The sequence below is a fragment of the Ovis canadensis genome, chromosome 7, assembly GCF_042477335.2.
Source record: "Ovis canadensis isolate MfBH-ARS-UI-01 breed Bighorn chromosome 7, ARS-UI_OviCan_v2, whole genome shotgun sequence".
NCBI classification, from domain to species: Eukaryota; Metazoa; Chordata; class Mammalia; order Artiodactyla; family Bovidae; genus Ovis; species Ovis canadensis.
In genome coordinates, this window is record NC_091251.1 from 26,695,524 (window position 1) to 26,720,547 (window position 25,024).

General features: G+C 39.9%; 1 protein-coding gene across 1 annotated transcript in view; it reads left to right on the forward strand.

Moving 5' to 3' along the window:
• IQCH (IQ motif containing H) overlaps positions 1-25,024 on the forward strand; it is a 229,438-nt gene that overhangs the window by 101,634 nt on the left and 102,780 nt on the right. Inside the window, 2 exon segments of the mRNA XM_069597379.1 lie at positions 10,955-11,506; positions 12,193-12,259. Of these exon segments, the coding sequence (XP_069453480.1) occupies positions 10,955-11,506; positions 12,193-12,259 (619 nt within the window).

The following is a 25,024-nucleotide window of genomic DNA, read 5'->3' on the forward strand; positions in this document are numbered from 1 at the left end:
GTTGGACTGTGAAGAAGGCTGAGTGCCGAAGAATTGATGCTTTTGAACTGTGGTGTTGGAGAAGACTCTTGAGAGTCCCTTGGACTGCAAGGAGATCCTGCCAATCCATTCTGAAGGAGATCAACCCTGGGATTTCTTTGGAGGAAATGATGCTAAAGCTGAAACTCCAGTACTTTGGCCACCTCATGCGAAGAGTTGACTCACTGGAAAAGACTCTGATGCTGGGAGGGATTGGGGGCAGGAGGAGAAGGGGACAACAGAGGATGAGATGGCTTGTTGGCATCACTGCCTCAATGGACGTGAGTCTGAGTGAACTCTGGGAGTTGGTGATGGACAGGGAGGCCTGGCGTGCTGCGATTCATGGGGTCGCAAAGAGTTGGACATGACTGAGCGACTGAACTGAACTGAAAGTTATTAATAAATAAAAAGCTTCCAGTTTTCTTTGTTATAAATAAAACTGCCATGAACATCTTTCAAATTTGTGCATAAATCTTTGTCAGTCAGTTCAGTCGCTCAGTCGTGTTCGACTCTTTGAGACCCCATGGACTGCAGCACGGCAGGCTTGCCTGTCATCACCAACTCCCGGAGTTTACTCAAACTCCTGTCCATCGAGTCGGTGATGCCATCCAACCATCTCATCCTCTGTCATCCCCTTCTCCTCCTACCTTCAGTCTTTCCCAGCATCAGCATCTTTTCCAATGAGTCAGTTCTTTGCATCAGATTGATCAAAGTATTGGAGCTTCAGCTTCAGTGTCAGTCCTTCCAATGAATCTTCAGGACTGATTTCGTTTAGGATGGACTGGTTGGATCTCCTTGCAGTCCAAGGGACTCTGAAGAGACTGCTCCAATAATAGAACTTCTTGGTCAAAGGATACAGACATTTTCAGATACAAATAACCAAACTTTCTATTAGTGCTCCAAACCTGAAGCTATGAGTTTACAAATAATTTGTGTGATCATAGAACAGCATTGAGCTATAAATCTAGCCCAAGTGGCATTGAGTTTAAATTTTACTATTCACTCATTCATTCATTCAGAGATTCTCTACTGACCCTTCACAGTGGGTCAGGCAGGGTACTAGGCACTAGGAATATAGCAGTAAACAAAACAAATCAAGTTTCTGCCTTCTTGGGATTTGTATTCTAATAAGGGTAAAGGAAAGTTGTTTATTTTAATATGTGAGGTAGTGGCAAATGCTATGAATTAAAATAAAGTAGAATGTATTGGATTGGCCAAAAATTTCCTTTGATTTTTAAGTAAAAGACACATCTTTAATTTTCACCCAAAACTTTATTGAACAACATATTTGCTCTTTTGTTCCACTACCTTCTGCCATTTCCCAGGCAACTTCATAATTCCATCTTCCCAATAGTTTGTTCCATTTGAGCAAAGAACTGTTCCAGGTGCCTTTTACAGTCTTCCAGGGATTTGAAATTTTTTCCATTAAGAGAATTCTGTAAAGACCAAAATAAATGGAAATCCAAAGATGCAATATCTGGTGAATATGGTGGATGTTCAGAACTTCCCAGCCAAGCTGTAACAGTTTTTGCCTGGTCATCAAAGAAACATGGTTTTTCATTATCCTGATGGAAGATATGTTTTCTGTTGACTAATTCCAGATGCTTTTCACTGAGTGCTGCTTTGACTTGGCCTACTTGGGAGCAGTTCTTGTTGGAATTAACCATTTGGTGTTCCAGAAGGAGCTTATAATAGAGGACTGACTCCCTTCCAATTCCAGCACATACACAACATCACCTTCTTTGGATGAAGACTGGCCTTTGGTATGGTTGTTGTTGGTTCATTTTGCTTGCCCCATGATCTCTTCTGTTCCCCATTATTGTACAGCATACATTTTTTTCATCGCCCATCACAATTTGTTTAAAAATGGAATGTTTTTGTTACATTGAAGTAGAGAATTGTATTTGGAAATACAGTCAAGAAGGTTTTTTCCCCCTTGTGTGTAACGCAAACATCAAAGCAATAACATACGCAAGCTGGTGCAAATGATTCTCAGTGCTTGATTTGGATATTTTGAGTATGTCAGCCATCTCCTGCCTGGTATAATGTTGATTGTTCTCAATTAATGTTCAGTTTGATCACTATCAACTTCAACTCATCTGACCAATTGTGGAGCATTGGCCAGGGAGAAATGTCTAGCATGGAACTTCACAAATCTTTTTTTTTTTTGCACTTCAGATGCATTTTTACCTTTTTTGAAATAATAAAGCATAATATGCCACAATGTCTTTTTTCCTCCATCTTCAATATTAAAATGGCTATATAAAGAATTCACCAATTTGGGGGCTTCCCTGGTGGTCCAGAGTTTAAGAATCCACCTTGCAATGCAGAGGACACCGGTTCAGTCCCTGGTCTGGGAAGATCCTATATGCTGCCGAAAAACAAAGCCCATGCACCACAACTACTGGGCCCGCACTCGAGAGCACTCAAGTCACAACTGCTGAGCCCACGTGCCTAGACCCTGTGCTCTGCAACAAGAGGAGCCACCGCAACCAGAAGCCTGCACACCTCGCAGCTAGAGAATAGCCCCCACTCACAAGTAGAGAAAGCCCATGCACAGCAACAAAGACCCAACACAGCCAAATTTTCTTTTTTAAAAAAATGAAGAAAGAAAATTCACCAATTTTGATTTTTTTTTAATGCACCTGATATGACAGCTGTCACAATACATTCTAACAAAATTGTTTCTAATGAAGTTAAGGACAATTAAGTTCTACTAGAGCCATCTTATGGAAAAAAACTGAATGAACCTTTTGGACTGTCCAATATATGTAGGTATAGAGAGCGTGACAAGATGAGGTATTATAAGAATTCTGCAAGTGTTTAGCGATCTGTGATCAACGGACTTGCTGTACACACATTTTTCCTCAAGAAAATTGTCATGTCAGACTTTACTTTGGTGATGATAGAGGGCCTTCTCAAGGCGTGCTCTTTTTCCTTTACCTATAGAGAAAATGATAATGTGTTTTTTTTCTCAGAAAACTAGAAATCCAGTCTGCTCTGGATTCCCATGCTGTTTGGTACATATCCCTAGCAGGTTCTACCCATCCATCATAATTGTCCAAGAGGCCCTGAACTATGTCACATTCTCTCAGAGAGTAGTAGAAGGGCAGCAGGAAAGATGAAATCAGTGCAGCAATAAAACAAAATGTCTCTGGAAAAGGAGACTTTACATTTGACTAAATATAGATTTCATCTATTTAAAAAGTCTTTTGATTTTGTTGTTTGATCTTCAGTCAGAACTGGATCCATTGAGTGGTTTTGCTCCAAAAGAATGCATCCAGAGATGAGGATATTTTTTTCTCCTCAGGAAGTGTTTCAGGGTTCAGGAAAAATCATTTAAATAAAGATAGACTTCCAAAACAATTACAGAAATTATCCCTGGAGGATTGCTGCTGATCTGAGTGGCCTTTACGCTCAACTCAATGAGTTCATCTTTGTTGTTTAGTCTCTTTGTAAGGGTGAAGTGACTCTCACTTTTAACTGACCCTTAAGGCTTATGCAGTTTCTATGTCCTACAAACTGAGAGCAGTTCTGTTGATTTGCTGACCCTAAAATACTGGACTATCTCCTTTTGGGATTCTCTCCCCATGACCATCTTACACAGAGTTGGTGCAGGTAGCTATTTCGCTATTATAGCAGACTTGACTTGGACTTGGACTTGATCCCAGGTTGGTCAGACTTCAAGGCCAAGACTCATTTCCCTGGACCTGCAATATCTTATTTGGGTTAAGTAAGTTTGTAAGTTTGGGTTAAATAAGTTTGTAAATAAGTTTGTAAGTTGCCAGAGTTTCCTGTATAAAAGCTAGAAAAGGGAGGGGGGGGGGACAAACCTGGGTGTCTTTCATGGTACATTAAGTAAAGCTGTAGGAGATGTTTGCCTTTGATTTGATGGCCTGACTAGCTCCAGGAGTGTATTAAACACAGATAGTACTGGAGAGGTAACACTGTAAGTCAGAGAGACATAGAGGGTCAAAATTAGAAGTGCCCTGTTGTAAATTGAAACCCCATGGGAGAAGTGACTTCCTACAGAGGCCACAGAGGAAGGTGGTGACAACCTAGATCCTTAATCTTCTTCAGATCCATCACTTTTCCACCATACCATGGTTCTCTGGCATGTTCATCAGGGTTGGTTTAACAGGCAGTGAAAAAGTCTTTACATATATTCTAATCTTCACAACAACTTCATAGGAACCTCTCATTTTTACAAATAAGAAACGTGTCAGAAAGGATGTTGTCATAGTCCACTCAGGCTGCTATAATGAAATATCATAGAATGTGTGGCTTAAACAGCAAACTTTAATTCTCACAGTTCTGGAGGCTGGCAGTCCAAGGTCAGGGTGCCAGTCTGGGTGGGTTCTGATGAGAACCTTCTTTCTGGTTTGACAATGGCTGCCTTCTTGTTGTATCTTCACATGGTAGAGAAAGAGATCTCTTTTGTCTCTTCTCATAAGGGCACTAATCTCATCATGAAGACTCTACTCTCATGTTCTAATTACCTCTCAAAGGCCCTATCTCTGGGGACTAAGGCTTCAACATGTGAAATTTGTGAGGACACAAACATTTAGTCTATAGCAGATGGTACGTTGTCCAAGAATACATAGCACAGGGTAGCAGACTTGACTTGGACTTGGACTTGATCCCAGGTTGGTCAGACTTCAAGGTCAAGGCTCATTCCCCTGGACCAACAATATCTTATTTGGGTTAAAGGTGAGGCCAGTAACATTCAAGACTCCTCATGCTCTAAAGTTCAGGTCTATGATTGGGCTCAATTCCTGAACCCTGATGAGGTCAGCTGTTGTCTCTGAATATTGTATGTATCTTTCAAACAAGTCTAACAGGCTGAGGTTTTGGTGTCTGTTCTGTGCAAACCTTAACACACTGTAAACCCGTAGTGAATATTAAAGAACAGGCCAGGCAAATGGCATCCCTGGTCATCAGGGAGTAATGAATTCTCTGTCTCTGGAGGTTACTCCATTCATACTCTGAACTAAGCTCTCCGTTAGAGCCATAATGGCAGGAAGAACTTAATCTTTTTCACACAGTGGAACTGGTTAGGTTAATTACTAGTGGATATGTCTGATTGTTTGAGAAACTGAACATTGGCTAATAGATTCAAAAGTGGTTTAGTCTATCCTTCTAGGCAAATCATTCTCTAAAGGTGATATCCATGTTGGATTATCCCAAGAACTGGAGCATTTACCACCAGGAGATCTTGTTTAAATCCAATTTAGAGATCCTTGGCTACAGTTTAATCCCATATCCACATGCTATCCGCATGTTTGAAAAGAACATTTTTGATGAAAACATTCATATTAGATTTAAACACATGCCTTTCTTTTCCCTGGAATTTTTCTTTGAGGTGGTTATGTCTGAATTTTAGAAGCTAATACTGGGCCTGTCTTCTTTTCTTCACATCTGTAACTTACTGATATAGGTAATCATCATCTGCACTGGTCATAGCAAACACCCTCTTCCAATACCCTCTGCCAGCAGATGAGTCTACACACGGACTGATATCACCAGACAGTCAATACCAAAATCAGATTGATTATATTCTTTATAGCTGAAGATGGAGAAGCTCTATATAGTCAGCAAAAACAAGACTGGGAGCTGACTGTGGCTCAGATCATGAACTCCTGATTGCACAATTCAGACTTAAACTGAAGAACATAGGGAAAACCATTAGGCCATTCAGGTATGACCTAAATCACATCCCTTATGATAATAGAGTAGAAGTGATTAGTAGATTCAAAGGATTAGATCTGATATGCAGAGTGCCTAAAGAACTATGGATGGAGGTTCATAACATTATACAGGAGGCAGTGATCAAAACCCACCCCCAAGGAAAAAGAAATTAAAAAGGGAAAATGGCTGTCTGAGGAGGGCTTACAAATAGCTGAGAAAAGAAGAAGCAAAAGGCAAAGGAGAAAAGGAAAGATACACCCATCTGAATGCAGAATTCCAAAGACTAGCAAGGAGAGATAAGAAGCCCTTTTTAAGTGAACAATGCAAAGACACAGAGGAAAACAATAGAATGGGAAAGACTAGAGCTCTCTTCGAGGAAATTACAGATAGCAAAGGAATATTTCATGCAAAGATGGGCACAATAAAGGACAGAAACGGTATGGACCTAACAGAAGCAGAAGATATTAAAAAGAGGTGGCAAGAATGCACAGAAGAACTATACAAAAAAAATCTTTATGACCTGGATAACCAGAATGGTGTGATCACTCACCTAGAGTGAGACATCCTGTAGCATGAAGTCAAGTGGACCTTGGGAAGCATCACTACGAACCAAGCTAGTGGAGGTGATGGAATTCCAGCTGAGCTATTTCAGATCCTGAAAGATGATGCTGTGAAAGTGCTGCACTCAATATGCCAGCAAATTTGGAAACTCTCACAGGACTGGAAAAGGTCAGTTTTCATTCCAATCCCAAAGAACAGTGCCAAAGAATGTTCAGACTACCACACAATTGCACTCATTTCACATGCTAGCAAAGTAATGCTCAAAATCCTTCAAGCTAGGCTTCAACAGTGTGTGAATCAAGAACTTCTAGATATTCAAGCTGGATTTAGAAAAAGCAGAGGAACTAGAGATCAAATTTCCAACATCTGTTGGATCTAGAAAAAGCAAGAGAGTTACAGAAAAACATCTACTCCTGCTTCATTGACTATGCTAAAACATTTGACTGTGTGGATCACAATAAACTTGGAAAATTCTTTTTTTTTTGGGAAAATTCTTAAAGCGATGGGAATACCAGACCACCTTACCTGCCTCCTGAGAAACCTGTATACAGGTCAAAAAGCAACAGTTAGAACTAGATATGGAAAAACAGACTGGTTCCAAATAGGAAAAGGAGTACATTAAGGCTGTATATTGTCACCCTGCTTATTTAACTTATAGGCAGAGTACATCATGAGAAATGCCAGGCTGGATGAAGCACAAGCTAGATTCAAGATTGCAGGCAGAAATATCAATAACTTCAGATATGCAGATGACACCACCCTTATGGCAGAAAGCAAAGAAAAACTAAAGAGCCTCTTTATGAAGGTGAAAAAGGAGACTGAAAAAGCTGGCATAAAAGTCAACATTCTTTAAGATCATGGCATCTGGTCCCATCACTTCATGGCTAAAAACGGGGAAACAATGAAAACAGTGAGAGATTTTATTTTCTTGGGCTTTAAATTACTATGTAAGATGACTGCAGCCATAAAATTAAAAGATGCTTGCTCCTTGGAAGAAAAGCTATGACAAACCCAGACAGTATATTAAAAAACAGAGACATTACTTTGTTGACAAAAGTCCGTATAGTCAAAGCTATGATTTTTCCAGTGGTCATGTACAGATGTGAAAGCTGGACCATAAAAAAGGCTGAGCGCTAAAGGATTGATGCCTTTGAACTGTGGTGTTGGAGAAGACTCTTTAGAGTCCCTTAAACAGTGAGATCAAACCAGTCAATCCTAACGAAAATTAACCTTGAATATTCATTGGAAGGACTGATGCCGAAGCTGAAGCTCCAATACTTTGCCCATCTGATGCAAGGAGCCGACTCACTGGAAAAGACCCTGATGCTGGGAAAGATTGAAGGCAGGAGGAGAAGGGGACAAAGGAGTGTGAGATGGTTGGATGGCATCACCAACACACTGGACATGAATGTGAGTAAGCTACGGGTAATAGCGAAGGACAGGGAAGCCTGGCATGCTACAGTCCATGGGGTTGCAAAGAGTCGGACCTGACTCAATGACTGAACAACAACATCCTGCCTTTCTGCTTGTTTCAGACTTCGAATTTTTTATCTGAATAACTGCTCCAAAAACTCTCAAAGTCACCTAGTTAATAATTCCACTTTGCAAATGAAGAAGAGAATTTCCAAGCTAGTTGACTCAGTTAGAACAGGATGCTAATAGTTAGGCCACAGCCGCAGATTTGGACTCTATGTGGGCTGATTAGTAAGGCCAGGCATCTCACAAAGGTGTGACTGGTGTCCTGAAAAGAACTAGGTGAGTATGCAGATGGCGCAATAGACAACTGTCACTGCTAGAAGGAAGCAGTGTGGCCATTGAGTCAGTAGCACTGTATCGATAGTACAGCACATCTTAAAAGAGAGGAGAGAGAAAGCAGCTGGGAGGAGAAGAGGAAGGAGAGGAAAAAGAAAGGGAGAGAAAGAGGGAAAAGAAGGAAGGAAGGAGAGAATGAGGAAGGAAGGAGGAAAGAAAGCAAGAAATAATTGTCGACAAGTTCATGGAGATAAATAGTAAGGGAAGAATAGCAGAAGGAACCAGAACCTGAAGCATGGTGTGACCTTTAATCAGGGCTCTCATTCCTAGCAGGCTGTGAAGCAGCTTTGTCTTTACCTGCTCAATGGATCTCACAGTGCTGATGCACTGCTTTAATTTGGGAAGCCTTTCTCTTGAGAGACATGTCTTTTCTTGCTCCAAGTCTAAAGTGTTCCCAAGTGTGGCATTCTCCGTGACAGATGTACTACAGTTATGCTTTAGCTGACTCTAAACCCATAGCTTCCCTGTGCCTGAGTGGTCTATTTGATGTCCAAGAGTGTGTTTCCTTTGAGAGCATGTCTTTACTGGAATATCATCCAAGAAGGTAGGGAGGTGTAATCCCTTTGTTCTAAAACAGCCCCTGTGCAATTCGGTCACCCCATTCCCACTGCACAGCTATTCTTTCAAAAGGTCTTAGATGCATTTGCTGCTGTGTCAATGCCCTAGACCTACTCCCTGGAAGGGCACTGTCTAATAGAGGCTTAAGAGTCCACTCCTTTCTAAACTTCTCCCAAGATTGCTCCAATTCCACACAACTCATTGTAAAGAAAAGAAATTTCAAAACTAGTTTAATGTTACCAAGGAGACAAGACTTTCTGGTGAATCTTTCGTTCATAGCTGTGCTTCTTATAGGAATCTCAGGGTCTTGTTCACAAAATCAACCACGTAACTGGCAGGACCAGCCAGTTCTGTACGTCTGTGATTATTCTGCATGTCTGTCCCTCAGTGATGAAGTACTGCCATTCTTCTCTGAATTCTAACCTTCCCACCATCTTCTTTCTTGAAGGAAGGCAGAAATGTAGCCAAGTGATACTGCTTTTGGAACACGTGCCCCTTGTCTTCTACCAGGAGCTAAGCTCTTCCTGCCAGGGTTGATGTCTGCCGAAGGAGGCATTGCTTCTCTAACTCCCTCTTGCCCGTCCAAGAAAAAGGAATTTGTTTCCATCTACCAAATAGTTTGCATTCTCTTTTAGAGTCTTGATTAGCTCAGAAAGGGCTAGAGTCTTGGTAAAATTCTTTCTCCATTGTTCTTATGCCTATAATGACTCAGAAAGTATGCAAAAGTTTGTTGCTATACAAGTCTGCTTCAAAATTCAAGGAAATTACCCCCTTTCAAACTTAACACTTGCTTTTCAGCATTTTTACTTGAGATGGCAGCCTAATTAATTACTCTACTGCCTGGAACCTAAGAAAAGAAAAAGAATTGAAAGGTGATTATTTTTCCCCTTGTGTTTCCTTACTGTGGTTTTATTGTAAATATATCTTTGGGCTTGCTTTTCTCTTACCTTTCTGCTTTGAATTTGTTAGTTAATATCAGTTAACATTTGTTTAGTAAAGACAAAGCATGCACAATTTAACGTAGTAATACTCAGCACAGTGTTGTGGAATAACAGTCATTGATAAATTAACTGGGTCTTTTTTTCCTTTGTGTTTTGTGAAAATTCTTAGTCTATAATCTGGTAGAGATGGAGTTTATGCACCTGAAAATGTTGACATATTGAAGACAATCTGTTCCTTAAATCCCTTAGCGAGAAGCAGTCAGCACAGTTAAGCTGATACCTAGTTGACTAACGAGAAGGCAGGACCTGAAACACCTACTCCCCTCACACCTCAGGCCATAGGACTCATTTAGACCATGGGACAGAATGTCTGTTTTTCTAGTACCATGGGTTTAAATAATGAAATGCAAGTAGTTTCATAGAGGACAGTGACACAAAATTTCCTTTTCCTTTTTTCTGTTTTTTAAAGCAGTGTATGTATGACACATATTGCTTGTTGTCATCCAAATCTCTTATTTTTAAAATAGCATTTGTTCAGTTTTTTTCATGCAGAAAAGTGTAAAGAATAAAAAAACTGCCCAATAATCTCATTCTTAGAGAATGCCTCTTGACATTTAAAAATAAAAATGATATGTTTTCATGACTTAAAACTCAATCAGTACTGATAGGAACAAAATGAAAAGCAAATTTTTTTTGGTTTTAATTGTGAAATTTCAGATTCTGTCTGCCTGGGGATAGCTCCAGATATGTCCCTAAGAAGTGTCCAGATTTAAGAATGAAAGAACATGTGAAGATAAACCTTGAAAGTGGCAAGGGTGATAACATACAACATAATGCTTTTTATAAAACTAATTCCTGGATATTCAGAGAAGGTGACAGAAGAACTCCAAAATGCTGGAAAGTGCTGATCTGTTAGAAAAGTTCAGACCAGACAGGGCAGCTTTGAGGGGCTTATCTGAAGGAGTCGTAGAAACTGCAAAGAAAGGCTTCATTCTATTTTTCAGGATTGGTGGATAATTTATGAACAAGAAAACAGTGACATGCTTCCATTCATGCATGTGTGAAAAGTAAATCACAGAGATTATGGGGTCAGCTCACCATATCAAAGCGAACTAGATGCACGATTTTTATGTGATCAGTTTTACAACACTTTTGTAAGAATGGTTATAGCTTTGAGCAACCTCTAAGATACTCTTCTGGCAATGAGTCTGATGATTATATGACAGCAAGACTTTCCTATTATGACATGTATGATGTATGTATTAAATCAGAACTGTGATTCGTATCCTCCCATTCTCAGGTAATAAATGTTAATGTGATAGTGTATGTGTTGACCATTCAGTTATTTCATCTCTGCCGACACTTTCCTTCCCCAGGCCTTGAAAGTGACAGCACCTTCTAAGACCCAGAGATCACTGTGGGATTATGACTTTTTTATTTACAATGGCGTTGTAGACAAGACAGCCCCGGACTTCTTAGCTTTCAAGGAGCATTTCAGTTTGTCTTGGGGAAGTATTTTTTCTCTCTTGGAACACATCGAGAAGTTTCTCAAGGACTATGCGATACCAGAAGTCAAAATAAAAGCTAACAGTTTAGTAACGCTCCTTCCAGAGTTTGAGCTGAAGAATAAACTTACCAGATACGACCTTCTCTCAGTGTTCGAGAACCCATTTGACATCCAAATGATGTTAAATCTTCCAGGACAGAGGTACAAGGGCCAGGATGGAAGGACAGAGGCTGCCGTGAAGATCCAAGCCACGTGGAAATGCTACAAAGCAAGAAGACATTTCCTGTCTTATCGCCGGCAGAAGTGGGCATCAGGTGTCATCGCCATCGCGTGGATCTTACATTGCCATAAGACCCGGCTCAGGAAGCTTCTGAAGGAATCACGTGAAAGACACCTGGAGAATTTCCGCATCCGAGCCAAGGTACACAAGGCTGCCAGCTGTTAAGGCAGACCTCTTTTTCTAAACATTTCTCGCTTGAACGATTGCAGTAAGTTGTCTCTTTATCTCCCTTTTCTCTCTCCAACTCCCTACCCCCTCCACTCCCTTTAATGTGCAATGCACAAACCCTACATTTGTCTCTACATCATATTTTAGCCCTAATAAGGAATCAGGCTTTTGTGCCTACAAAATCTGTTGCAATTTTTCTGTAGAAAAAAAGTCCCTTCACTTTGACTATGGTAGTTCTGTCAGAAAATCAATGTTTTAACTGCATTACCTTTTCTCCCTATATATACCTCCTGGGCACTTTAATTTGCTAGGGGAAAAAAAAATCCTCTCTTGTCTCCATTGCTGTCACCACTTTGTCAGAAAGTATTTAAGTTTGCAGACAGCCTTTTAATTAGTGCTCACAATTTCATTTATGTTTGCTTTCTCTTTTTTTCATTCATATTCTGTTAATTAAGTGAGCTGCCTCTAATCTTCCCCTGCCAGTAGCATCATGTAGCCACCTAATTAAATTAATTGGGGAAGATGTTTTAAGTATGTAATTAAATCAATTAATATAATTTATGCCTGGCTTAACTGTACAGTGGAAAAACAGCTGAAGTTTGACTAGATGAATCCACTACAGCTTCCTGTCACTGATCAATGCTCTTCTTGATTTTTAGCATCTGGCAGCCAACTGGAATCGCATCAGGACCTCCAGGAGGACTATTATCCATATCCCATCATTAGGTATAACACTTTTGCCTGCAAATCTATCAGCAACCTCTATTACCCACCACATTATGGCTCCTTGATTGAGTTCAAGGAAGGCCCCTTGTTTTATTCAAATTGGTCTCGGCAGGAAAATGTTCTCGACATGATGAGAGTAATAACACAGGGCCCTCGCTCGAGACGGCGTTTAATTTGGGGATTAAGCAAATAAAGTCATTATGTGGGGGCTGCTATTCAGTGGAGAGGTGATTTGCTGTAATTCGCTTTCATCTGTATGAAATGAACTAAAAAGTTGTATTTTTCCCCCTGAAATAACAGATAATGTTTTCGATCTTCTTTAATGATGGAAGAACACAGGCTTGTGCGCGTTGTTGTTGTTACGCCAATAAGCCAGGATATTGCTTGTACACTGTTTTTAATCAAATGTGCAGTCAAAATGATAAGCTACATTCTCTGAAATTATTTAGTTCTAATTACGAGCAGATGGGATGCTTTATTTGCACCTAGGGCGCCTGAGCAAAAGGAAATGCTGTGTGAACAAGAATAATTAAGAAGTTGAATAGTGTTTTTTGCGCTTAAATAATCTGCAGTTTCATGTTAATTAGCACTAATGTAATTATTTAATTACATTTATGAATTGGGGAACTTAAAAGCTGTTGTCTGCAACACAGTAGTAAAATAGGTATGCCAAAATGATATTGGGAATTTCAGAAATGCATGTTGGAAGTTCCTTTAAAACATCAACTGCTGTCAAAATGTTTGGGATTCATTTGCATCTTTGTTTTGTTTTGTTTTGCTTTTTATCTGTCAAGTGTGTTAAATTTCCTTGGTCGAGGCCAAATTTCCCAAGCTGACTTGATAGAGTTTTGACAGACAGTAAAACTCATTGAATCTTCATGTTACATATTAAGGCCTTTTAAGTAGAGCAACGCATTAAGTGATCTATTGTAATGGAATTCTTGATTGTAATTTATTTGTGTATATGAGTTTGGGTACTTATGCATAGTATAGAAACTAACACATGAGAAGCAAATAATTTTTAATAATTATGTAAATATAATTAAGATGATATGTTAAATTAATTATTAGTAATAACAAAGTAATGTACACTTTTCTAGATTTTAAAGTATTTACATCTAAGTACTTGTAGAAAAGTTAAGAAAAATACTTCAGTTGCATAGATACTTTTAGGTTATGTCTTTCTTCAAGACTCACAGAAAAAATTGGTTCCTTCCTGGGATGTAAGTGAGGTAAGACAGAGCTGAATTTCATTCTAACTTAGGCTTTTGTTTTGGTGGGACTACTTTTGCACACAAAATTAGTTCACACACAGAAATTGCACTTGTAATTGATTACAACCAGAGAGGCTAATTGCAGACCCAATTAACTGGCTCGAGTCCTTAGAATAAGGTACAAAAGCCTTTTGCTTCTGCAACTAATTGTGGACCTGACCTGATATCATGTGGGAAAGTTTGTCTTGCAGGCTCTATTTTATTCAGAACTATAAATAGAAATAAGACCCCCATGCTTTTAGTGTCGACAAGCACAAAGTTATTATAAACCCAATTTCACAAATTTCTTCCCTCCTATACCCTACCTTCTGACTCTGCAGCCCCAAGCAGTCAGCCCTGCAGAAAAGCCTAATAGAAAACAAGCCTCCAAAGAGGTCAACTTACGAAAGTAACAGATAGTAATATAAATTGATTAATAAAATATAATTTTAAATGAAGCTGTCTTAAAATTCCAAAAAGAGATTGCTGAATATAAATTAAGTAGTAGTCAAGAAGATCCCCTGGAGAAGGAAATGGCAACCCACGCCAGTATTCTTGCCTGGGAAATCCCATGGACAGAGGGACCTGGTGGGTTACAGTCCATGGGGTGGCAAAAGAGTCTGGCACAACTTAGGGACTACACAACAACAAAAATAACCTGGACAGAAACTATAACTAGAAGACATTATTTTACATCTGATAGTAAAATTAGCTTTCTTCTAGATTACTCATGCTCAGTTTAAATACATACTAAATTTGAACATTTTCTTTATTGCAGTAATTTTTGCTTGTTAACAACATAATAACGCATTTTAGGTGAGCAAAAAATGTTGCTAATCATGTGTTTTCTAAGAGATAAGAATAAGCTCAGGTATTTTTCTCAGCTGAGTATTTAAAAAGCCCAATTTCAAATTTTCACAGGAGAATAATACCTGGGCTTCGATCATATTGTGTTTGTTTCTAAAATTTATGCTTTAGGCTATGAAGTGACGGTGAGCATTGAACTGGATTTAAATAACTTAAACCGTCATCTGGTACCGATACCACAGGCATAGTTCTCAAACCATACCTCCTTTTTTTTTTTTAATGATTCCTTTCCTTCCTTATTAGTTGCTCAGTAGTGTCTGACTCTGCGACCCCATGGATGGTAGCCTTCCAGGGCCCTTTGTTCGTAGAGTTCTCCAGGCCAGAATACTGGAGTGGGTTGCCATTCCCTTATCCAGGGGATCTTCCTGACCCGGGGATCGAACCCGGCTCTCCTGCATTGCAGGCAGATTCTTTACTATCTGAGCTACCAATGATGATAACATACCTTTTTATTTTATACACTTCCCCTGGGAGTACTTGAAGAAGATTTCAGCTGGCCACAACATGCCTACTTTGTCACCTGGAGACTGGAGACTTATCTACATAATTTGTGATCATAGAAGTATATGCAAGTGAAGCAATTTTTTCTCTAAATACATGCCCCCTCAATCTATTCAATATAGTCATTTAATTCCCATAATTGAGAGGGATTCACTATTCAAAATCAGTTGGTAGGTGTGTAGGATTCAGGTACATATTTAATACAAGTTGCAGCCTTGTCCTCTGTTACTATTTCCGTAGGAGACTTCTAATCAGATCTGGTGTGGAATTAGCCCCAGAAATAATTATACCATGTGCCAACCAATTGGGCTTGCACTAACTTATTTAAAACCCCAAAATGAAAGCTTAGTAGCTGATAACTGCATAATATATTACAGTTGTAGGTATTCGGTTATCTGTGGATGCAGTGTTGCACACACACGAGTAATTGCATTCTCCAGACCCTAATCGCACAAAGGATGGCCTCTCAGTAGTTTTGACCACAAAATATTTACCATGTATTTAAAAATCTATGGCTTGATGAGCATGAACACAATTATGCACTGCAGAGCCATCACCTCTTTGAAAGACATGACTTGCTGTTGTATATTTTGGGAAGTACTCCCAGATGTAACAGAAAGTTTTAGCAATTTTTAACCAACAGGAGAGGTAGGATATTGTTGATTAATTGTTCAAAGAAACAGACTGGCTTTGTAATTTTATAAGATGATGAAAAGAAAGTAATCCTTTCCAGGTTATATAGTCTCATCTCTTAATTGGATATTGCACATTTTTATCATTTTTATTAATGAAATATAATTATAACAAAATAACCTACTATGGTTCATAGCAGGAATAGAATACTAGGGTCTATTTTAAGTAAAATCTATCAGTCAAGGTAAGTAAGAACTGCAATAAAGAATCCTAATTCCTCTAGAAAAATCAGAGGTCTAAATAAAACCTACAAACGAATTCTGCTTCCAGTTTCTTTGGCCAGGTTACTTCCTCTACTTTTAATTTAACCCCGGTGCTTCTTTATTACAGTGCATCACTTGCTGCTACTCTTAAGCTCACTGGCATTTTAAAATATGTTAACATTAAATGAGATGTGCCGAGTATGGGGTTCTGATACCGTGAACAGGTAAATGAGGCTGCTGCAACCAATTAAACTCCCAGTGATGACCATCCTCTGTCACTTCTCTTCCTCCTTTAAAATACAAATAGGGAATAATGTATTGAGGTGGGAATTCCCCTTTTCTCCACGTGATCTTTTATTTCATTGCCTATTTCATGGCAAAAAGGAATGTATATAGTTCAGCCTCATTTTTTTTCCATCTGTGCATTATTTCAGCAAATTATCCTTGAGGCTAACAGAATTCCTGATCTCCAAGATACTCCAGTCCATAAAATTATGGATCCTGTTACTGCAAGGCTTATGAAAATGTTCTTCTGTTGCTCTGTATTGTCACAAAAGCCTGAAAGATAGAGAAACTAACTTTTATGCACAACTGCTATATCCCAAATGCTCATGAGACAACTCCTTCCTAACCCCACTCCCGTTTCACCAGAAGGTAAGAACTGTGCTCACTTTCATTTGTGATCAGGTTTGGGACCAGAGCCCAGAGGAGTATATCTCAAATCACATTTTTACTGTGCCTCTGAGCACATTGACCCTTTTCTACTTTCCCACTTCAAGCTGGCGACTCAAAGACATGATACATTTCTTCTGCTTTCACCTCAGGGCTGGGAAATCAGGACTTTCAGTCAAATCTTTGCAGCCTTCACAGTGTATTTTGGCAAGAGGGATGGAATCCTCAGTTTAGTTATGATTCTGCCACACTAGATTTTTGAAACACATGTTCTGCCAAGATCTTCCAGACAGCGGTTCCCAGAAAATCCAGATCTTTGGGGATCAGGAATAAAATATGCTTAAAACTTTCAGATTTCTTCATAGCCCCAATTAAAATGAAAACACATTTCTATTCATCCATGTTGTACTCATCCAAGTAATCCACATCAACATGCATTCACTGGTTAGATCAGGGTTGGTCCCATGACCTTGTAATATTAAATGACCCATTTGGACTTGAGCTGTCTATCAGATGTTGTACCCTAAAATACAGAAACAGCATTCAAAGGGGTGTCAGGTGACATCAGCTCCTGGATTTTGATGAAATGATTAATATTAGGATATGGTTCAAAGAAGTCTTACTTATACTAAGATAAAATATATTTTTCATCTCATCATAAAAAATAATAAAATTTCTGCTCAGTGGTCCTCAAATTTACACTTGTAAAGACTATTGAAGACCCTAAAGAGTGTTGGTTTATGTGGGTTATATCTGTTTATATCTACCACATAAGGAACAAAAACTGAGATACTTTAAAAATAGTTTATATTAAAATAGCAATAGTAAGCACATTACCAATGTTAACCTAGGAAAACATATTTTTATTTTAAAAAGACCCTTTCTTTTCCAAAAAAAAATTGGTGAGAAGAATGGCATTAGTTGACAAGTTTGCAAATCTGTTAATAGAAGGTAGTTAGGATTCTCCTGTCTATTTCGGCATCCAATACTGTTTTGGTTTAAGCATATGAAGAAAACCTGGCCTCACACAGATAAGTATTTGGAAAAGGGAGGAATATCATTTATATTTTATAGCCTTTTCAGATAACTGTGTAAACTCTACTTTGATTTTATATCAAAACTCAACAGTGATTATTTTTAAGATTTACTTTCAACGTGGAATCTGAAATCAATGAACTTATATTTTGTGGCAGGATAATATTGAAAAGGGGAAATGTCATCTTAGTATTATTTTGAAAAGAGTTTTATTTTATTTTTTTAATATAAATTTATTTATTTTAATTGGAGGTTAATTACTTTACAATATTGTATTGGTTTTGCCATACATCAACATGAATCTGCCACAGATATACACGTGTTCCCCATCCTGAACACCCCTCCCTCCTCCCTCCCCATACCATCCCTCTGGGTTGTCTCAGTGCACCAGCCCCAAGCATCCAGTATCCTGCATCGAACCTGGACTGGCGATTTGTTTCGCATGTGATATTACACATGTTTCAATGCCATTCTCCCAAATCATCTCACCCTCTCCCTCTCCCACAGAGTCCAAAAGAGTGTTCTATACATCCGTGTCTCTTTTGCTGTCTCTCATACAGGGTTATCATTACCATCTTTCTAAATTCCATATATATGCGTTAGAGTTTTAACCTTCCAGGCCTCCTGTCCCCCAGGTCCCCAGACCACACTTTGAGAATCACTGACTTTAGTTGCATACAGTGCTATGCCAGTCACTGACAAAAAGTTTGAATAAGAAAAAGTTTTCACTCTTGAGGGAAAGGCTTTCAGCACCATACAGAATCCATTTGGCCAGTTTGGTTTGAGAATGTTTTCAAAACTCAACGAAGATTTGAGTACCTCCTATGTTTCTTGTGTGTACCTCATCAAAAATGTCTCTAATTTCCCTCTGAAGCCCCCCAGAACAGTTTTTAATCTGTTTTTTGTTTGTTTGTTTTTGCTTTGTTTGTATTTTGGCTGCAGTGGGTCTCTGTTGTGGTGCATGGGCTTTCTCTAGTTGCAGAGCTGAGACTTCTCAAGTTGCAGCATGTGGCTGAGTTGCCTTGCAGCATATAGAATCTTAGTTCCCTGACCAGGAATCAAACATCCCCTGTAGTGGCAGGCAGATTCTTAACCACTGGACCCCAAGGGTAATCCCAACCCTCAGCTTTATTTTCATCAAATTGGCACTAGATGGACCATACACATAACCCAGAGAGGCCTCCTTCTTGCTGAATCTTATCTCCTACCTCAGTATCCTGTGCTTTCACACTTGCACAAGTAAGTAGAGTCAGGGTATAACCATAATGTCTAGATCACATTTCTCTAGATGACTGCAGGATGCTGATGTGCAATCATTTGTAAACTATGTTCCATGTTCCCTAAATTTTTATTATTAGAGTCCAAAGTTTCACTAATGTTTAACTTTTTATTAATTGGAACAATTCAAGATGATTTCTGTAATAATGCCACCCTCGCTCAGCTTGCATCTTATATGCTTTCTTGAGTGGAAGAGAAATGGATAGAGTTAAAGCTACTGCTTTTGTAACCCTGTGAATGCCCCTTGGAGCGTGTGATGCATTTGAACACTGCCTGTCATGGGTTTCCAAATGGGAAAAAGGTTGAGAACCACTGCTCCAGTTCATCAAACTGAGACATGGGTGACTCCCACCTCAGGTCAGAATGACGGGATGAATGACGACCATGTACTAACTGGAAATTTGTTATTAACCCCCTCTCTGCCTTAGGTACAATTGTACGGTATAGGACTTGGAGACAAAATAAAGTAGGAGTCAACCACAGAGTAATAAGCAGGGTTCAAGAATACTTGATCTCACTGCAACAGTAGGGGCCTGTCACAAAGGCACGCACAGTCCCGAGGAGTCACGGCCACTTAGCATGGCCTTGCTCATGTTCTTGGGTCTCTGCAGTTGCTGTGAAGGAAAAGTCGATCCTAGCAGGACCAGTTTACTGGGCTGCAAACAGGCAATTAGATTCATCTGATAGGAGTTTGTGTCGGGTGAAGACAGGGATGGGAAAGAAGATGAGGGCAGAAATTAAGATGGAGAAATGATAGCCAGTAACCGTTAATGGGCATCCTTGGTTCCATAGAAGATCAAAAGTATGGTAGTTGGAAAACTTCAGAGAGACAACACTCAGGTACCATTTTTCAATATGAAGCAGAGATAATAATATTTTGAGGAAAGATGGAATACTTTATCAAACTATGAATACTTTGCAGGTGATGAGTATGGCATAAGGAAAGAATCTGTATTCTTCCCTATGGTGGTAAGGAAGAGGGTGCGTCCCTTTATGCCAGTGGTGTTTTATTCTATGCTGATAAGGACCTAGAGAAAGCTACAAATCCCACTTACCATTCCTTGAGTTCCCTAGAAATTCTCCAGATCACAGAACCCAACTTCATGAGTGTTGAAAGGAGAGGAGGGAGTGATGAAAACACAACAGAGAAAGGGCTAAGAATTTAAAAGACAGACTCTTTGAGTAGGCTCTTCAGGCACATTTCCTTGACTCATTTGATCGGGAGTATCACAGCATTCTTGTTCTGATGGAGCTTACAGTCTGGCTAACGGAGCCAGGGTGATGCAGGGGGAAGGAGTGATGTACCACAAACAAGTAAGCCAGCAAACGAACGTGTAATGACAAAATGAGGAAAGGGATGAAGAGAGCGTGTGAGAGAATGACAGTAAGGGAAGACTGAGAACCTTCTTAGAAAAGGGAAGTCAGGTCCATCTGACAGCAATTAGGGTCGAGCAGCTCCATAAGCTAGAAGAGCAGTATTTTGATAGCCCAAGTAATTTGTGCATGTTATAATAATGATTTCCCTACATTTAAGTGGAGCTCCATTTGAGAATTTAAGTCTGGCTCAGCTGAGGTTAGGAAAAATAATAGTAACAACAATGATACTTACTGAATGCTTATTCTGAGCTCTAATTAGGGATCTCAATCACCCATCCCCCATCTTCCATTTAGAGGTGAAAGGAGTACGCTGTCTGGAGGGTGGTTCTTACTGGGAGTAAGGGAAAGTAGACAGTTGTAATAGTTTTCTCTTGCCCTCTGACCAGTCACCACAGCTTAGTGGCTGTTGTTTAGTCACTCCGTTGTGTCTGACTCTCTGCGACCCCATGGACTGCAGCCTGCCAGGCTTCCCTGCCCTTCACTATTCTCCCAGCCTTTGCTCAAACTCTTGTCCACTGAGTTGATGATGCCATCAACCATCTCATCCTCTGTCACCTGCTTCTCCTCCTACCCTCAATCTTTCCCAGCATCAGGGTCTTTTCCAATGAGTCGGCTCTTCACATCAGGCAGCCAAAGTACTGGAGCTTCAGCTACAGTATCAGTCCTTCCAATGAATATTCCGGACTCCTTTTCTTTAGGTTTGACCGGTTTGATCTGCTTGCAGTCCAAGGGACTCTCAAGACTCTTCTCCAGCACCACAGTTCAAAAACATCACGTGTTTGGTGCTCACCCCTCTTTATGGTCCAACTCTGACAACTGTGCATGACTATTGGAAAGCCATAGCTTTGACTCTGTGGACCATTGTCAGCAAAGTGATGTCTCTCCTTTTTAATACACTGTATAGGTTTGTCATAGCTTTTTCCTACAAGGAGCAACTGTCTTTTCATTTCATGACTGCAGTCACCATCTGCAGTGATTTTGGAGCCCAAGAAAATAAAATCTGTCACTCTCTCTACTTTTCTCCATCTATCCACCATGAAGTGATGGGACCAGAAAAAGAAATGCAAAAAAAAAAAAAAGGAAAAGAAATGCAAAAAAGAAAAATGGCTATCTGAGGAGGCCTTACAAGTAGCTGTGAAAAGAAGAGAAGCGAAAAGCAAAGGAGAAAAGGAAAGATATACCCATGTGAATACAGAGTTCCAAAGAATAGCAAGGAGAGATAAGAAAACTTTCCTCAGTGATCAGTGCAAAGAAACAGAGGAAAACAATAGAATGGGAAAGACTAGAGATCTCTTCAAGAAAATTAGAGACACCAAGGGAACACTTCATGCAAAGATGGGCTTAATAAAGGACAGAAATGGTATGGACCTAACAGAAGCAGAAGATATTAAGAAGAGGTGGCAAGAATACACAGAAGAAGTATGCAAAAAAGATCTTCATGACCCAGATAATCACGATGGTGTGATCACTCACGTAGAGCAGACATCCTGGAATGTGAAGTCAAGTGGGCCTTAGGAAGCATCATACGAACAAAGCTGGTGGAGGTGATGGATTTTCAGTTGAGCTATTTCAAATCCTAAAAGATGATGCTATGAAAGTGCTGCACTCAATATGCCAGCAAATTTGGAAAACTCAGCAGTGGCCACAGAACTGGAAAAGGTCAGTTCATTCCAATCTCAAAGAAAGGCAATGCCAAAGAATGTTCAACCTACTGCACAATTACACTCATCTCACACACTAGTGAAGTAATGCTCAAAATTCTCCAAGCCAGGCTTCAGCGATATATGAACCATGAACTTCAAGATGTTCAAGCTGGTTTTAGAAAAGACAGAGGAACCAGAGATCAAATTGCCAACATCCACTGGATCATCAAGAGAGTTCTAGAAGAACATCTATTTCTGCTTTACTGACTATGTCAAAGCCTTTGATTGTGTGGATCACAATAAACTATGGAAAATTCTGAAAGAGATAGGAATACCAGACCACCTGACCTGCCTCTTGAGAAATCTGTATGCAGGTCAGGAAGCAAGAGTTAGAACTGGACATGGAACAACAGACTGGTTCCAAATAGGAAAAGGAGTACATCAAGGCTGTATGTTGTCTCCCTGCTTATTTAACTTATATGCAGAGTACATCATGAGAAACACTGGGCTGGAAGAAGCACAAGCTGGAATCAAGGTTGCTGGGAGAAATATCAATAACCTCAGATATGCAGATGACACCACCCTTATGGCAGAAAGTGAAGAGGAACTAAAAAGCCTCTTGATGAAATTGAAAGAGGAGAATGAAAAAGTTGGCTTAAAGCTCAACATTCAGAAAACGAAGATCATGGCATCTGGCCCCATCACTTCATGGGAAACAGATGGGGAAACAGTGTCAGACTTTATTTTGGGGGGCTCTGAAATCACTACAGATGGTGACTGCAGCCTTGAAATTAAAAGACTCCTTGGAAGAAAAGTTATGACTAAACTAGACAGCATATTAAAAAGCAGAGATATTACTTGTCAACAAAGGTCCATCTTGTCAAGGCTATGATTTTTCCAGTAGTCATGCATGGATGTGAGAACTGGACTATAAAGAAAGCTGAGCACCAAAGAATTGATGCTTTTGAACTGTGATGTTGGAGAAGACTCTTGAGAGTCCTTTGCACTGCACGGAGATCCAACCAGTTCATCATAAAGGAAATCACTCCTGAATGTTCATTGGAAGGACTGATGTTAAAGCTGAAACTCCAATACTTTGGCCACCTGATGCAAAGAGCTGATCGTTTTAAAAGATCCTGATGCTGGGAAAGATTGAAGGCAGGAGGAGAAGGGGACAACAGAGGATGAGATGGTTGGATGGCATCACCGACTCAAAGGACATGAATTTGAGTGAACTCCAGGAGTCGGTGATCGACAGGGAGGCCTGGCATGCTGCAGTCCATGGGGTCGCAAAGAGTCAGACCCAACTGAGCAACTGAAGTGAACTGAACTGATGGGACCATATCCCATGATCTTAGTTTTTAGAATGTTGAGTTTTAAGCCAGTTTTTTCACTCTGCTCTTTCAGCTTCATCAAGAGGCTGTTTAGTTCCTCTTTGCTTTCTGCCATAAGGGTGGTGTCATCTGCACATCTGAGGTTATTGATATTTCTCCAAGCAATCTTGATTGCAGCTTGTGCTTCATCCAGCCCAGTGTTCCTCATGATGTACTCTGCATATAAGTTAAATAAGCAGGGTGACAATATACAGCCTTGACTTACTCCTTTCCCAATCTGGAACCAGTCTGTTTTTCCATAACTGGTCCTAACTGTTGCTTCTTGACCTGCATACAGATTTCTCAAGAGGCAGGTAAGGTCGTCTGGTATTCCCATATTTTAAAGAATTTTTACAGTCATTGTTTCCACAGCTTACTGGCTAAAACAAGCAACAAGCAACAGATCATTCCACATGGGCAAGATACAATGCAAGGCACATTGCCATCATGCCTTGCTTCATAGTAATAATTTGTTGCTTCATAGTAATAATTCTGTAGTTGAGAAGTGTGAAAGGAGCTAAAATCAAGGTGTGGGCAGGGCTGCATTTGCTTGGAAGCTGTAGGGAAGGATTTGTTTTCTGACCCTTTCCAGCTTCTGGAGGCCACCCACCATGGAATGAGCAAGGAAGGCCCATGGCCCGCTTCCTCCATCTTTAAAGGCAGCAATGTGGCTTCTCCATGCCTTTCTTCTGTAGTCACCTGTTCCAGTTTTTAGGTCCTTGTGATGGCATTGGGTCCAGCCAAATAATCTGAGAAAATCTCCGTATTTTAAGGTCAGCTGATTCGAAATCTTTATTCCATTTGCAGCTTTATTTCCCCTTTGCCATGTAACCGAGCATATTCCCAGGTTCTGGGGATTAGCACAGGGACAGCTTTGGAGGCCATTATTCTGCCTGACAGAGCAACTGAAAACAAAAGTGAGAAAACTGGCAAGAGCTCTTTGCCCCTCTGGCGTTCTCTCCTCACGCTGGGGGTCTTGTCTTCTCTCTCGCTTGACACAAGCATATTTGTCACAAGAGTTAAAGATGTGGTATCTGAACTATATAATAATTTGTAAGTTTATGTTACCTTGGGAAAGAGACAAGGGCCTTTCCCAAGTTTCCTTATCTGTAATGAAGAAGGTTGAAGTAGAAGGGTTCTCAAAACTCCTCTGGTGTTTCTAGTTGCATATCCATGAGTTCGCAGATTGTATTCCAGAGTGTGATGTTTCATTGCCACTGGCCATGTCTGCTGAACTCCTCAGGTCCACAACATCGGTTCTGACAGTTTCCTGGTTAAGTCACTATTGTATTTAATATATGCTGCCCACATCCATGAGGTCTTTTCACCCCGTGTCAACATGTGTACTTTGTGGATGTACAAAACATAAGAATAAATCTGACTTTTTAAAAAATCGACTCCTAACTTCTGCTCTGCTGATGGCAATGTGCCTTGCATTGTATCTTGCCCATGTGGAATGATCTGTTGCTTGTGGCAGAATTTGTTTTTGCTGTTACAAGCTTTGGAAGTCCTCATACCTTGTAATTTTAAAATACCTTCTGCTTACACAGTAACTTACAGTTTACAAAATATTTTCCTATCAGTTGCTCCATATGACCCTCTGTAGCAATGCCCTGAGATTGTTAATATACAGTTCTGTAATATGGGTGTATTTGTAGGGTTAACTGAGTACACATTTTGTGATAATCCTGTATGACACTCTATATGCTCCTTGATCAGGGTCACAAAGGTACTGAATAATCTGTTGGAAAACTGACCTCAAGTAATTGATTGAAACAGGGACTTACTCACATGCTGCATATGTGGCAAGAACGTGATCAGACATCCTTTATATTTTAAATTGGACATCATTTTAATGAGCCATCTCACA